General features: G+C 44.4%; 2 protein-coding genes across 4 annotated transcripts in view; one reads left to right on the forward strand and one right to left on the reverse strand.

Annotated features, from left to right (window-relative positions):
- The window catches only part of GINM1 (glycosylated integral membrane protein 1), a 29,472-nt gene extending 29,273 nt beyond the window's left edge, over positions 1 to 199 (reverse strand). Inside the window, exon 1 of the mRNA XM_006140029.3 lies at positions 21 to 199. Within this exon, the coding sequence (XP_006140091.1) occupies positions 21 to 134 (114 nt within the window). The 5' untranslated portion in view covers positions 135 to 199. The remainder of the gene's footprint in view (positions 1 to 20) is intronic.
- A 10,259-nt stretch (positions 200 to 10,458) lies between these two features.
- The window catches only part of PPIL4 (peptidylprolyl isomerase like 4), a 54,013-nt gene continuing 49,788 nt past the window's right edge, over positions 10,459 to 14,683 (forward strand). For all 3 annotated transcript variants that reach the window (XM_006140030.3, XM_006140031.3, XM_027769944.1), the window contains exon 1: positions 10,459 to 10,701. In XM_006140030.3, coding sequence (XP_006140092.1) covers positions 10,536 to 10,701 — 166 coding nt within the window. In that variant the 5' untranslated portion in view covers positions 10,459 to 10,535. The remainder of the gene's footprint in view (positions 10,702 to 14,683) is intronic.

The following is a 14,683-nucleotide window of genomic DNA, read 5'->3' on the forward strand; positions in this document are numbered from 1 at the left end:
CCGCGTCCCCACGGCCCTACCTGTGGGGCTCGCGACAGCGGCGGCTCGGAGGTGCTCGTCGCCAGCCACCCGGCGACCGGCAACACCAAGAGCAGGAGCAGCCGGGCAAGCGGCGCCAGCGCAGCGCCCACCATCTTGTACAACCGGGGCAGCGGGCGGCGGGGCACCAGGCCGGGAGCAGGGAGCCGGCCCGGGGGCGGGACTGACCTTCCGGGGCGGAGCGGTGGGCGTGGCCTACGGGGCGGTCGCAGAAGGCTTTGGGAAGGGAACCCGGAGGCGTGGTTACCCGGGCAGAGCCCATTGCGCACGCGCGCTGCCGAGGAGGCGGGACAGAGCCTGGGAAAGTGCGCTCCCGTCACTAGGCCAGGTGCTTGAGGTTGAGGAGGTTCAGCCTGAGTGTGTAAACGTTTTTGTTGCCATCGTTTTTCAGTTAGTGTATATAGTATATATATCTTTTTAATATCTATAAAGTGAAAATTATAGGAATATTCCTAAACGCTGTTGTACATTGAAAAGAAAACAATCTCATTTAGAAGGGTGGTTCCCACCCTTGGCTGCACGTGGGAACCCCCGGGCAGCTTTAAAAAGTACAGGGATCTCCCTGGGCACCGGAGTTTCTGATTTCATCGGTCTGAGCTGCTACTGCAGCTGCAGTACAGGTGGTTTTCGAGTTCCACAGCTTGATGTGCTGTGCAGCCGAATTTAAAGACCAACCAAGCACTGAACGTTCAACAGTGAGGACATCCACTCCACAGGTCGCCTGAGCTCTTGAAACCTGTCTAATCAGTTTCCTACTCAGTAAAGTGGAGGTGTAAGATTTTCAACTTCCAAAAAACTATTTAAAAATACATTTTGAAAGTCTCCAAAGCAGAGAGTACCGAGAAATTAAGGCGTACAATTTAAAAGAATTGTCTTAAGAAAGAACTTTGGAAATGTGGCCATATAGGCAGAAGTAGAAACACATTTAGTGGGTATTTTTTTTGGAGAGTTTTTTTTGCTATAGGGGGTGTGCGCTCGCCAGAGAGAGAGAGAGACATAGAGACAGGAAGCCAGAAATCACCACGCCTCAATCCCCTCTCCTCCTTTCTCCTCTTGGGATCTTGGGCATGCACGCACACGTGCCCGGCATGAGTTTAAGCCACTGGGTCTGGGACTCCAACCATGGTCGACTACGTGTGAGTCCAGCGACATAGCCATTACGCTAACTGCTGGTCCCATAGTGGATATATTTTTAATAAGTTTCTTTTCTTTTTTTCAAAATTTTTCTTTATTCATTTTAGAGCACATGTGTGTGGAATGAGAGAGACAGAGAGATGAGCATCCTCCACAGGGTCTTGTCACACCAAAATCTCCTCCTACAGGAGCCTAGAGTGTTTCAGGCTGACTGGGCCAGGGGGATTGGAAGAGCAGTAGCTGTGTGGGAACTGCTGTTACATGAGCAGCTTGTTACTGTTGAGCCATGGAGCCATCCCTAAACTAAAACTTAAAAAAAAAAAATGCTGGGGGGGAGGGGTTCATCTATTTCCCCAGAGAAAAAGAGAGAGAAAGTGAGAAAGTACCCCCACTCCTGGGGTAGGGGCAACCACAATCCCTTCTCCACTCTCCTCTCAGGATTTTGGATACACACAAGTTCTTGGCATGGTTTTTCAAGCTGCTGGGTCTGAGACTGAATAGTGCAGTTGGTCAGTGGCATCCAGCCACCTTAATCGCATGCTACCAACTGGCCCAAAACTTTTTTTTTAAAGATTTATTTAATTTTATTTATTCATTCATTCATTTTAATTTGACCAGAGAGAAAGAGAGACAGAGAGAGGGGGAAAGGGAGAAAGCAAGCTACCAGGCCCAGGACTTGAACCACGGTCAGCCATGTGGGAGTGTGCAGCACCTTAACCACCATGCCACCTGCTGGTCCCCACCCAAAACTTTTAATGTAATAAAGGAAACAACTACCTGTTTCTCTAACAATAACCAAAACCAAAACCAAACAGAAAAACCAAACAAAATAACAAATATCTGTCTTTCTTTTGAGTCCCCTTTTCTCTTTCTACCACCTCTCTCACCTTGCCATCATCCCTATGCATGTTTTTTTTTTTTTTTTTACAGTTTATTCATTTATTTCTTCTATGAGTAAGAGAGAGAGAGGGTACCACCTACAAGGTCCTCACACCACAAGCCGCCCTTGGTGTCTGCCACCCCAGTGTCTGCCACTCCCAGTCTCAGGCATTCTGGATCACTGGCATGTCCCATGTACTCAGGGAAGTCCCAGGATGGGAACCCAGGACCTTTCCCATTTGGGTCCAGTTGTATAATCACTGCACAACCGCCCAGCCACAACCCATTTTTTTTACTAGTTGAACTACAAAAGGTTTGGCCAAAGGTTCACTCATTTAACTAAAAAAAAAATTACTTGCTTTCTGTAGGACATCCCACATCATTAACTTAGAAGTGCTTTCTGTGATGAAGTCCCATTCACTTCTCAGTTCCTTCAGTAAACACCGGCCTTATCACTTTGTTTCAGACTCTTGGAATCAAAAACAAATCTGGCAGAAAATATGACATACATAGATCTGTATCATTTGATTTAAGGTTCCAAGTACATACGCAAAGGGGCTTCAAAAAATTCATGGAGGAAACATGAAAAAACTATGCAAAGATTTTTTTTTTTAATTTTTGGCACTGAAATAAACTTACAGTTTAATTCTATTTTTTCAAAATGTGCCTGTGGGTGCAAGGCTCCACCAGGGAGACAGCCAGCAGGGTAGACAGAGTGGGAGAAAGCATTCCAAATGGAGTGTGATCACACTACAATTCCATTTGCCATCTGTTAGGATTGGGGACACACACGCATGCAGCATGTTTTTCAAGCCACCAGAGCAGGGATTTGAACTACACAGTTAGCTATGGAGAATATGGCTCCCTTAAGCACCAGACCCCAAAAGCTGGCCCTAATTACATTTTTCCCTTGTGCTTTCTGAAGTTTTTTCACATATGGAAAGACGTAGAAGGTGAGGCAGACATCAGTCTGATGGTCCATTATACTGTTTCCTCAGCTAGTCATGAGCTCCAGGAGGGGAGAAGTCAAACTTTAAGTGCACAGCCTGCCAGTTCAGGCCCGCAGTAGGTTTCTTAACACAAATAATAGTTAAGTAACTGATGGTATTATTTGATAACAATTATATGATTTTTATTATGTAGTTCTCTTTATGCCACTTTTTTGCTATACGCACGCATGAGCACCACGGAACTTCGTACTAAAATGTCCCATCCATCGTTTTGGGAAAAACCACTATATCCATGACTCTGATAAGTTATGACAAAACTTGAAACAGTTGTTATCCATTGGAAAGCTCAGCATGGTATATTTGCTCTTCACAGTAATCTGTAAGACAAAAACAAATAACTTTTCAAATAAATCATCAATAGTGATACAGTATATAGTTTGACATTCTTTCCAATCACCTCATACAGTATGATTTCTTTGGTCATAAAATCCATCCAGGAGCAGAGGATGATGCTGCAGAAATACAAAGCTCCGCAATGCTGGACCCACATGGGATGGTCCAGGACGCTTGTCTGAGGCCTCTTTGGTGACATGGGGGGGTCTTTCTCTATATATTTATCTCTTTCATAGAAGAAATTATTTTTTAAAGAATTATTTATTTAATTTTATTTATTCATTAATTTATTTTAATTTGACCAGAAAGAGACAGAGAGAGAGGGCAAAAGCAAGCCACCATGTCCAGGACTTGAACCAAGTCGGCCACAGGGAAGTGTCCAGAGCCTTAACCACCATGCCACCTGCTGGCCCAAGAAATTATTTTTTAATTCAAAAGGGGCCAGCAAATGGGATAGCTGTAATATCACTGGACTCCCATACGGCCAACTGTAGTTCAAGTCCAGGACCCGGTGGCCAAAAAAAAATCACACCTGGCCCATGCGCATGTGTGCCTAAGATCCCAGGAGAATAATGGAGAAAGGATCATGGTGTGGCCATCCCCCCCTGGGGGGGGTGATTTCTCACTTTCCCTCTCACTGTCTCTGTCTCTCTCTCTCTGGCAAGTGCATGTATCCTAAGGTAAAGACTTCTAAAAACAACAAAAAAAATGGAAAATCAAGAGTTTAATTTGCCTAACATAGTTACCTAGTTTAGTTCTGTGCACATTAGATGCTTTCTGCTTTTTGAGTCTTTTATTTATTTTTTTTTCTTTTTAGGATTTTGCCATAGGGCATGTGTACTTGTTGGAGTAAGAGAGACAGAAAGAGGGAAAGTATGCAATAACCCATGGCCAGGCTGCAATTCCCCCTTCTCCATTCTCCTCTTGGGACTTAGGGCATGCATGCACATGCACATGTACCTGGTAATATTTTTCAAGTCCCTGGGTCCAGGACTCAAACTGCAGTCAGTCATGTGGGAGTCCAGCACCTTAGCCACAATGCCACCTGCTGGCCCCTCTGCTTTTTGAAAATTATATTTCATACAGCAGAAGATAGTTTTGTTTTTTCAGTTTTTGCTATAGGGCACATGTGGTTGCTCTCCCTCTTCCAAAAGGACGGGGAAGTGGAGGAGAAGGTATTGTGGCATGATCATTCCTTTTTTCTTTTTTCTTTTTTTTTTTTTTTTAGGTTTTTGCTATAGAGTGTGTGGGCTCGCCAGAAAGCCACAGAGAGACAGAAAGTGAGAAATCACCCCCCACGGGTGGTGGCTATGCTGCAACCCCTTCTCCTCCATTCTCCTCTCGGGATCTTGGGCACGCACGCACACGCGCCCAGTGTGAGTTTTAAGCCACCGGGTCTGGGACTCGAACCATGGTCGACTACATAGGAGTCCAGTGACATAGCCATTACGCTAACTGCTGGTCCCGGCATGATCATTCCTAATGGGGAGTGCTTTCTCACTTTCTCTCTCTCCCTGTCTCTCTATGGTGAGCACATATACCTTCTGACCAAAAAAAAAAAAAAGTAGGGTAAAATCTCAGACTTTTCACAGTTCTTGCCAATTACTACCTAGATTCCTATAGTTATCTTTCTTCTTTTTTAAGCTTTTGCTATGGGATGCATGTGCTCCCCAGGAAGAGACAGAGAGAAAGGAAAAATGAGAAGTCATCCCCTGGGGGAATCGCCATGCTGCAATCCCTTTTCCTTTGGCCTCCTCTCAGAATTTGGGGCATGCATGCATGTCTGCAGCACATTTTTCAAGCCACCGAGTCCATAACACGAACCATACACTCGGCCATGTGGGATTCAGCCACCTTAACCTCCACACACCTGCTGGCCCCTGCAGTTATCTTATTTGCAGGATGTTGCGTATTAAAATTTGACTTTTATTGCTCATTGAATGGAATATCCGTGTTGCCTTATTTCCTGCATGATCCTCATCAATAAATACCTCTTTCATTTTTGATACAAAGACTTAACAGTCATATTGCTTGTTGGAAATTATATTATCAGTTAGATGTGATTAGAAAATGCCTGTAATTTTAAAACTAGGAGTATTTTAAGGTATCTTTGGGGACCAGCCAGTGATGTGGTGGTTAAGACGGCTGGCTAGATCCCATATGGCCAACTTCATGATTTGAGTCCCAGACCCAGAGGCTTGAAGAACACACTGGGCATGTGTGTGCACACACACACACTCAAAATCATGAGGAGAATGGAAGAGAAGGGATTGTGGTGTGGCCACCCCACCAGGGGATAATTTTTTATTTTCCCTCTCTCTATGGATCTTTCTCTGGTGAGCACACATGCTTTATTGCAAAACTAAATTAAAAAGACATCTCTGATAAAGCACCATAGCAATGCAACAGGTTTTATAAATCAGAAATATGATTTCTGATATCTTGTGAAATCTATTTTAAATCATCTGCTATAGTAGGATTAAGTTTTTTGTCGAGTGTAGTAGAGTAGGAGTGGAAGGTATTGTCTATGGTGACTCAACATTTAGAGCTAATCGTGGATAATGTAACTATAAAACCATGGTGTGGCTGACCCTGTAGCATGGTGGTTCAGTGCTGTATGGAGGGAATGGGAATCCTGATTCTAGTGGCTCGAAAAACATGACAGGACTGTGTGCTCATGTGTCCCAAATCCTGAGAGGATGGAAAAATGGTGAATGGATTGAGGCATGACTATGATCCATCAGGAGTGCTCTCTGATGAGATTCATCCTCTGGCAATTAAGTAGGAGGAAGAGGAGGGGGAGGAGGAGAGAAGGATGAGAAGGAAAGGAAACAAAGGAGAAGGAGAGAAGGAGAAGGGAAGAAGGGGAAGAAAAATAAGAAGGGAAAGAAGAGGAAGAAGAAGAAGGAGAAAGAAGAGAAAGAGAGGAAGAGGAGGAAGAGAGGAAGAAGAGGAGGAAAAGGAAGAAGAAAAGGAAGAGGAGGAAGGGAGAGGAGGGAAGAGGAGGGGGAGGGGGGAGGAGGAGGAAGAAGAAACACACACACTATAAAGTGTTAAGTGTGATCTATGTAAAATTTAAGATTTGGAACTGGGCCTGTCCATGGAGTGGTGGTTAAGGGTGCTAGATACCACATGACTTACTATACAGTTTGAGTCCTGAACCCTGTGGCTTGTGAGACATATGGAACATGTGCACATGAGTGCCCTAAATTCCAAGAGGGAGAAATGGAGGAGAAAGGATTACAGCATAACCATCTTCAAGGGACTGCTTTTTACTTCTCTGTGTTTCTCTGGCAAGTGCACATGACTTCAGGCAAATACACACACACACACACACACACACACACACACACACACAAATATATATATATATTCACATTATATAGTTTGCCTTTTCCAGAATGTCATATTATTACATGCATACCATATGTACCCTTTTCAGATTGGCTTCATTCACTTAGTACTATGCATCTAAGTGTCCTTTAAGTCTTTTTTCTTTTTTTGAAGAGATTTTTGCCATAGTTCATGTGTGCTCACTGGAAAGACAGAAAAACAGAAAGCAAGAAATCATCCCCAAGAGGGGATGGCCATGCCACAATCCCTTCTCCTCTAGTCTCTTCTCAGGATTTTGGGATGTGCACACAAGCTCGGCATGTTTTAAGCTACTGGGTCTGGGACTCAAACCATGGTCGACCATGTGGAAGTCCATTGATATAACCATTTCACCATCTGCTGTTCCCTACTTTAAGTCTTTTCATAGTTTAAGAGCTCATTTCTTTTTGTTGAACAGTATTCCAGTTTATGAAAGTACCACACCATGTATATATTTACTTATCAAAGGACACCATGCATGTTTCCATGTTTTGGCAATAACGAGTAAAGATGCTATAAGTATTTGTGTGCAGGTTTTTGGGTACATAAAACTTTACAACTAATTTGAGTAAATATCCAGGAGCTCAATAGCTAAATGGTAGGGGAAATGTTTGGCTTTGTAGAAGAAAAAAAAAAAAAAAAAAAAAACTACTGAACTGTCTCCCAAAATGGCTATACCATTTTTCATTTCCATCAGAAATTAGTTAACCTGCATTTAACTTTCAATATTCATTCATTCAACAAATATTTATCTATAAAGTACCAGATGGTCATATACATTAGAGATACATTAGTGAACAAAACACAAAACTGCTCATTCTTCTGGAGCATACCTCCTGGCAATGATAGACAAATATAAACAAATATATTAATAAATAAGTCAGGTGGCAAAAAAATACTAGGGAGATATTTTAAGAAAAACCTGAAGGACCAGCAGATGGCCTAACTGTTGTCACTGGACTCCCACATAGTCTACCTCAGTTCGATTCCCAGACCTGGAGACTTTAACACTCACAGAGGCGTGTGTGTGTGCGTGTGTGCCTACCCAAGATCCCAAGAGAATGGAGAAGGGACTGCAGCATGGACATGCCCCTGGGGATACGGGTCGTGGTGGTGGTTTCTTAGTTTTTGTCTGTCTCTATAGGAAAAATCTCTCTTAAAAAAAGAAAAACCTAAGGCCAGCTAAATATTATTATAGTTTAGATAAGCAACGAATAGGTTCTAGAACCAGGGGGCAACCTCGATGAAATTTAATTCAAAATGTTCTGCCCCACCACTTGTGCAGAAGAAATTCATAGTCAGAGAAAAGAAGTGACAAAAATCCAAGGATGTGACATACAAGCCAATGTAGGGCAGGCCTCCTCCCCACGGCTGTTTTGTTTATCTGAGAATTTTTGGTATCTTTTCTTCACACTTGAAGGATATTCTTGCTGGATATATTTTTGGTTGAAATTATTTTTCACTTAACACTTTGAATATACTTTCCCATTCTTTCCTTGCTCACATTGTTTCTGATGAGGTCTGACATTAGCCTGATGGAATATCCCTTGTAAGTAACTTGTCATTTCTCTCTTGCCAATTTTAGCATTTTGTCTTTGTCTGTGTTTTTAAAAATATTTATTTAATTTTATGTATTCATTCATTCATTTTAATTTGACCAGACACACACACACAAAGAGAGAGAGAGAGAGAGAGAGAGAGAGAGAGAGAGAAAGCAGGAGAGAGAGAGAGAGGGAGAGAGAAAGAAAGCAGCCAGGACATAGACTTGAACCATGGTTGTCCATGTGGGAGTGTCCAACACCTTAACCACCATGCCACCTGCTAGACCTGTCTGTGGTTTTGGTCAATCTGGCTATGATGTGCTTTGGAGAAGATCTTGGGTTGATTCTATTTGGGGTCATCTGTATTTCTTGAGTATTTGGGTGCCTCTCTAGGTTTGGAAAGTTTCCTTCCAGGATTTCATGGAATAGACTATCAATATCCTGATTAGTTTCTTCACCTTCTGGGATACCAATTATTCAAATGTTTGGGCATCTCACGGTATCTAGTATTACTCCTATGTTATTCTCATTTTGGAGGGGGTTATTTTCTCAGTCTTTTTGGTGAAATTTTCTAGGTCGGAGGTTCTGTCTTCTACATCTGAGATTTGATCTTCTGCGTGATTTAAACAGCTTTTAATACTTTCAAGGGAGGTTTGATTTCCTGTATTATAGCCTTCATCTCTAACAGTTCTGTTTGATTCTTTTTAGTGGTGTGTATTTCCTCTTTCGGATCATAGAAGAACTTCCTCACCTCCTGGAACTTGTCTCTTTTCTCCTGCATCTTCTGGAGTTCACTGTCTCTCTTCTCTTGCATCTCTGTTAGCTTTGTCACTATGAATATCCTAAAATCTTTATGTGACATTTCCAGGAATTCCATTGTACTGTCTGTGGAAGATGAAGGGCTGTTTTTTCTTCTTGGGGGAGAGTTATTTTCTTGATTTCCCATATTTCTTGTGCCTCTGCAGTGGTGGTTTCTGGTCATCTAATGGATTATACATTACTTCCAACCTTCTTGAAGTTAATTCTGAGTGTTAGAGGCACGTGGAAGGAGATGGCCTGCAATTTTCTGCAGTACCTGCACTTTTGTCAACAGAACTGGATATTACAAAGGTCTCACAGTTTCAAGGCAATAGGGGCACATGGATTGAGCTGTCGGGTTTAAAGTATTCAGATGTTTTGCTACTGTGAACACAGACTTGCCTAGACGCTCAATTTGTGGAAGGTGAGGTGAGAAAGCCAGGTAAAAGAAAGGAAACAGGGAATAGCAAATGGCATGGTAGTTAAGGCGCTGGATACTCCCACATGGCCAAGTACAGTTTGAGTCCTGGACCTGGTGGCTTGCTTTATCACTTTCTGTCTGTGCCTCTCCCTGATCAAATTAAAATAAATTAATGAATAAGTAAAGTTAAATAATTCCTTTTTTTTTTTCCTTAAAAAAAGGAGGGGGGAACAAAGGGAAAAAGACAAAAAAAAAAGAAAAGAAAAACAATAAAAGGGGAAAAATTTATTTAATAAAAAGGCAAAATCAGAACCGCGAGGCTTGCTAAGGGGCAGGGAAGGCCCACTTCAGATTCAAATGGATTCTGATTCTAGCAAGAGAAAGGAAAGGTCAGAGGCAAGGAACAGTACTACAAACTCCAAAAAAAAATTATGTAAGAGAGAAAAATTTCGAGAGAAAAGGGGTGGTGGGAGAAAGACGGAGGACAGAGACCACCCTAGCTGGCTTTTCGCTGAGTGTTGGGCCAGAAAGAGGGATCTGGAGCAGAGGCTTTTTCCAGTTAAAGCGGAAGGGAAAGCCCACCCCAGGTGCACTTGGATTCTGGCTTTTCTTTGGTGTTAGGCCACGGAAAGCGCTCCCTCTTGGCCACCTTCCGGGTAGCAATTTGTGCATTTACAGCCTGACGTTTCTGCCTTTGGGCGATGAAAGAAGACTGGTTAGGAAACTCCTAGAAGCCCCCAAAAGAAGGTGGGTAAAGAGGGGCAGCGACTCCCTCCAGCGGATAAAAGGAACGGCCGCTGGGAAGGCTATGCTGTTCCCAAGACGGACACAACACCCTCAGAAGGCCCTTCTGAGCCACAAGCTCCCGCGCAGGTCGCTAAATGCTGACCAGGATTTTCAAAAAGGCCGCTCCGGGGTCGGGACCAACCTGCACTCGTCGGCAGGGGAAGCGCGAGCCGTTGGGGCGGGCGGAAGCAGCAACCTGCGCTGAGGTGCCGGCGCCGCTGGATGACGCAAGCCTACGCAGCGCCTAGGATGACGTCACGCAGACGACGACTCTGCGCCTGTCAACCCCCGGCTCGTTGCAGAGGAGAAGCGGGCGCCATGGCGGTTCTGCTGGAGACCACTTTGGGCGACGTCGTCATCGACCTGTACACGGAGGAGCGGCCGCGCGGTGAGGCCCACCTCCCGCTCACTCTCGCTGGCGCCCCGAAGCGCGTTTCCCCACGTTCCCTTCTCTGCGCGGTCCGCGGCGGCGGGTGAAGCGAGCTCTGGGCTGCGGTGCCGGTGCCCGGGCTGTTGGATTAGCGGGCCTGGGTTAGAAAAGTTTCCGGGAGAAGTCACGTGAGACTTAGCAGCGGCTCTCCCGTTTCTCGTGTTGGCCGGGTCAGTGGAGGGTGTTTGCGGCCAGTAGTTGCCGTGTGCGTGCGTGTGTGTGTGTGTGTGTGTGTGTGTGTGAGATGCGGGGGATGCGGGCTGCCCGGACTGTGCCCGGAGTTTTCGTGGCTTTGCTCGAGAGAAGAGCATAGCAGGCATTGCGTGGTGTGCGATCAGGCTGCCCTGGTGAAAGCAGGGTGGGTGTGCTTGAAGGCGCCTGTGGACGTTCCGCGTGGGTGGAGGACTGAGGTGTACAGAGGTGTAGACAGAGCCAGCGGGCACAGGGTAAGCCCTGGGCTGTGTGTCTCATTTACCTTTGGGTGACATGGACGCGGGAACCCTTTTTAACTCGGTGTTGCATAGAAGACTGTGCAAGTTGCCATGGCAACCAGAGAAGGGAGAGGTACTTCTTCCTTAGTAGGGGGTGGGGTGGAGCCAGCTAGACTAGAACTCTCGAACTAGCTTTTTCAGACATGAATAGGAAGGAGCGTTTGTTTAGCGGGGCTTGCTGGAAACGCGGAGTAGTTTGGCGGGACCAGGAGGATGGAAGGTGACAAGGAAGTCTGGTCAGAAACGTTTAGGTCTTGTCGTGAATGGCCTTGTGTGAACAGTCTTTGAAGATTTTGCAAACGTAAGTGAGACAGGACATGCTTGTCTGGGAAAGGTGATAGGCAGCAGTGTGGAAAATGTATCAGAGTGGGTTGAAATTGGAGACCATGACACCCTAGTTACATCAAGCCCTCATCCTGCCTGCGGGGGGCCATTTATCAGGATGAACTGCAGAACTGAATAAGTGCCTTGTTGTAGTTCTCTCACACTCAATTATTCTTACTCCTTCCTGTCCCCTCCAAGTAGGACAAACTCTCCCAGAGGTCCTTGCCATTCTCTTCCTGTTTTCTCTACCGTACTGCCGCTCCCCACCCCCATTCCTTTCCACTGTTGTCCTGGCCATCTTTCTGCCTATTAGGCAAATCTCATATCAAGCATCACCTCTTCTGTGAAGCTCTTCCCTTGTCCCTAAACAGAGTTAAACCTGTCTCGTCTGTTCTTTCGTACGCAGGTCCCTTTTTTTTTTTTTTTTTTTTTTTGCGGTTTTTTTCTTTAGGGGGGCTTCGCCCGCACGAAGAGAGAGACAGAGAGACAGAAAGCGAGAAATCACACACACATCCCCCAGGGGGGATGGCCATGTCACAATCCCTTCTCCTCCATTCTCCTCTCGGGATCTTGGGCACGCGTGCACACGCGCCCAGCGTGAGTTTATGCCACCGAGTCCGGGACATGAACCGCGGTCTAATACATGGGAGTTCAGCGACATAGCTATTACGCTAACTGCTGGTCCCTTGCAGGTCCTTTTATAAGTCACATGGTATATCTCAGTTTAATATTTATCGATTGTCCTAGAATTGCTTGCAAGTCTTGTCTCCTCTCAAGAATGTAAAACTCTGGAACAGAAATTGTATCTCCAGGGGCCAGCAGATGGCGTCATGGTTACGTTGCTGGACTCCCACGTAGATGACAGGTTGGAGTCCCAGAGGAAGGCTTAAAACTCACACGGGTTGCGTGTGTGTACACGCCCAGAGTCCCAAGAGGAGAATAGACTGAGGTGTGGCCATTTACGGGTTTGTGTGGGGCGTGCCCTATAGCAAGAATCTTTCTTTAAAAAAAAAGCAATCATACCTTGGTTGTTTCTATAACCTGAGTACCTAGTACAGAGCTGCCAATGTGAGGGAACATGCTAGACGTTCATTATAGAAGTGACTATGTGTATAAATGTGTTGTATTAGGACTCTATACAAGTGATGGAAACCCAATTCAAGCTGGTTTAAATAAGGAGAATAACTGATTGTCTCATGTTACTGGGTTAAGCTTGGCCTTAAAGATGACTCAGCACAGGGATTCGAAGGGTGCTTGGGGACCAGCAGTTAGCATAATGACTGTGTCACTAAACTCTCATGTAGTTGACCGTGGTTCAAGTCCCGGACCGGGTGGCTTAAACTCACGCTGGGTGCGTGTGCATGCGTGCCCAAGATCCCGAGAGGAGAATGGAGGAGAAGGGATTGCAGCATGGCCATCCCCCCGGGGGGGGGGGTGATTTCTCGCTGTCTCCCTGTCTCTCTCTGTCTTTCTGGTGAGTGCACGTACCCTATAGCAAAAAAAAAAAAAAAAAAGGGGTACTTGCTGTAGAGAATTTTATTTTTCAATCTCTTGGTTTTGCTTTCCTTCAACTTCCTTTAACACTCTCTCCATGTAGAGCAGCACCTGACAGAATGAGTGAGCCTCTTTCGCTAGAGTTGTTAGAGCTAGAAGGGAAAGACGGATATCCCACCTAATTGACAGGTAGTGGTTCTGCAGTGACAGCCGGAGACACCAAAAGCCCAAGTCTGCCCCATGTGTATATATTTGTAAGCATATGATGCGCCAGCTACTTAATTGTATTTCTGGCATCAGTCTTCTCAACTTATAAACATACATGTTTACCTACCTTTCTTCCTACCTTCCTTTTCTTTTTACAGAAAATTGAAAACATACAGAAGTAGAGAGAATCATGTAAATGAGCACTCATGTATATCACCAGCTTCATTTAACAGTCCTTAACACGTAACCAATCTTCTTATCTTAGCTCTTGCTGGACTTACTTTATCTGTGATTACTTCAGTATGTATCTATTAAAGATATGTAGCTTTTTCTTTTTTTGAGAGAGAGAGTTTTTTGCTATAGGGAACATGTGCTCAGTGGAGAGACAGAGAGACAGAAAGCAAGAAATCACCCCAGGGGGGACGGCCACACCGCAATCCCTCCTCCATTCTCCTCTCTGGATCTTGGGCATGCATGCATATGTGCCTGGCGTGAGTTTTAAGCTACCCGGTCCAGTATTCAAACCACAGTCAACTACGTGAGAGTCCAGCGATTTAACCATTAGCCATCTGCTGGTCCCAAATACGGCTTTTTAAAAAACCCACAAATCCCACTTTTTAAAAATAGTGGTAATTTCCTAATATAATTTACAGTGTCCTGTTACCTCTTAAATTTTGAAAAAAAGTAACAATTTAAGTTAAGATCCAAATAGGTCTAAGTATTATATTGCTTGATGTATTTCTTAACTATACTTTCATCTGTAGATCCTCTGCTTCTCCCTTTTTTAAAAAATAATTATTTTATTTATCATTATTAGTATTTTTTAAAGAATTATTTTATTTAACTTTATTTATTTATTTGTTTGTTTATTTTAATTTGACCAGAGAGGGACAGAGTGAGAGAGAGAGAGAGTGAAAGGGAAAGTGAGAAAGCAAACTGCCAGGTCCAGGATTCGAACCGCAGTCTGCCACGTGGGAATCCAGCACCCTTAACCACCACGCCACCTGCCAGCCCCATCATTATTAGTATTTTTAAAGTTAGAAAGAAATCCACAGGGTCTGGGATTTGAACCACAGTTGGCCATGTGGGAATCCAGCTTTAACTACCACATCACCTGCTAGCCCTCCTCCCCCCCCCTTTTTTTTAAAAAAAATAGTTTAAAAAAATTTGCTAAGGGTATGTGTGCTTGTGGGGAGGGGGAAATGAGAAAGCACCTGGGGGCAGGTCACTTTTCAATCCATTCTCCATTCTCACAATTTTTGCCATGTGTGCACATATTCCTGACTTGTTTCTGCAGCTGCTGGGTCTGAGACTCAAACCACATAGTCAGCTGTGTGGGATATAGCCAATTATATATATATATATATATATATATATATATATAGAGAGAGAGAGAGAGAGAGAGAGAGAGAGAGAGAGAGAGA

This window comes from Tupaia chinensis, unplaced genomic scaffold (genome assembly GCF_000334495.1).
Source record: "Tupaia chinensis unplaced genomic scaffold, TupChi_1.0 Scaffold000014_1, whole genome shotgun sequence".
Lineage (NCBI taxonomy): Eukaryota > Metazoa > Chordata > Mammalia > Scandentia > Tupaiidae > Tupaia > Tupaia belangeri.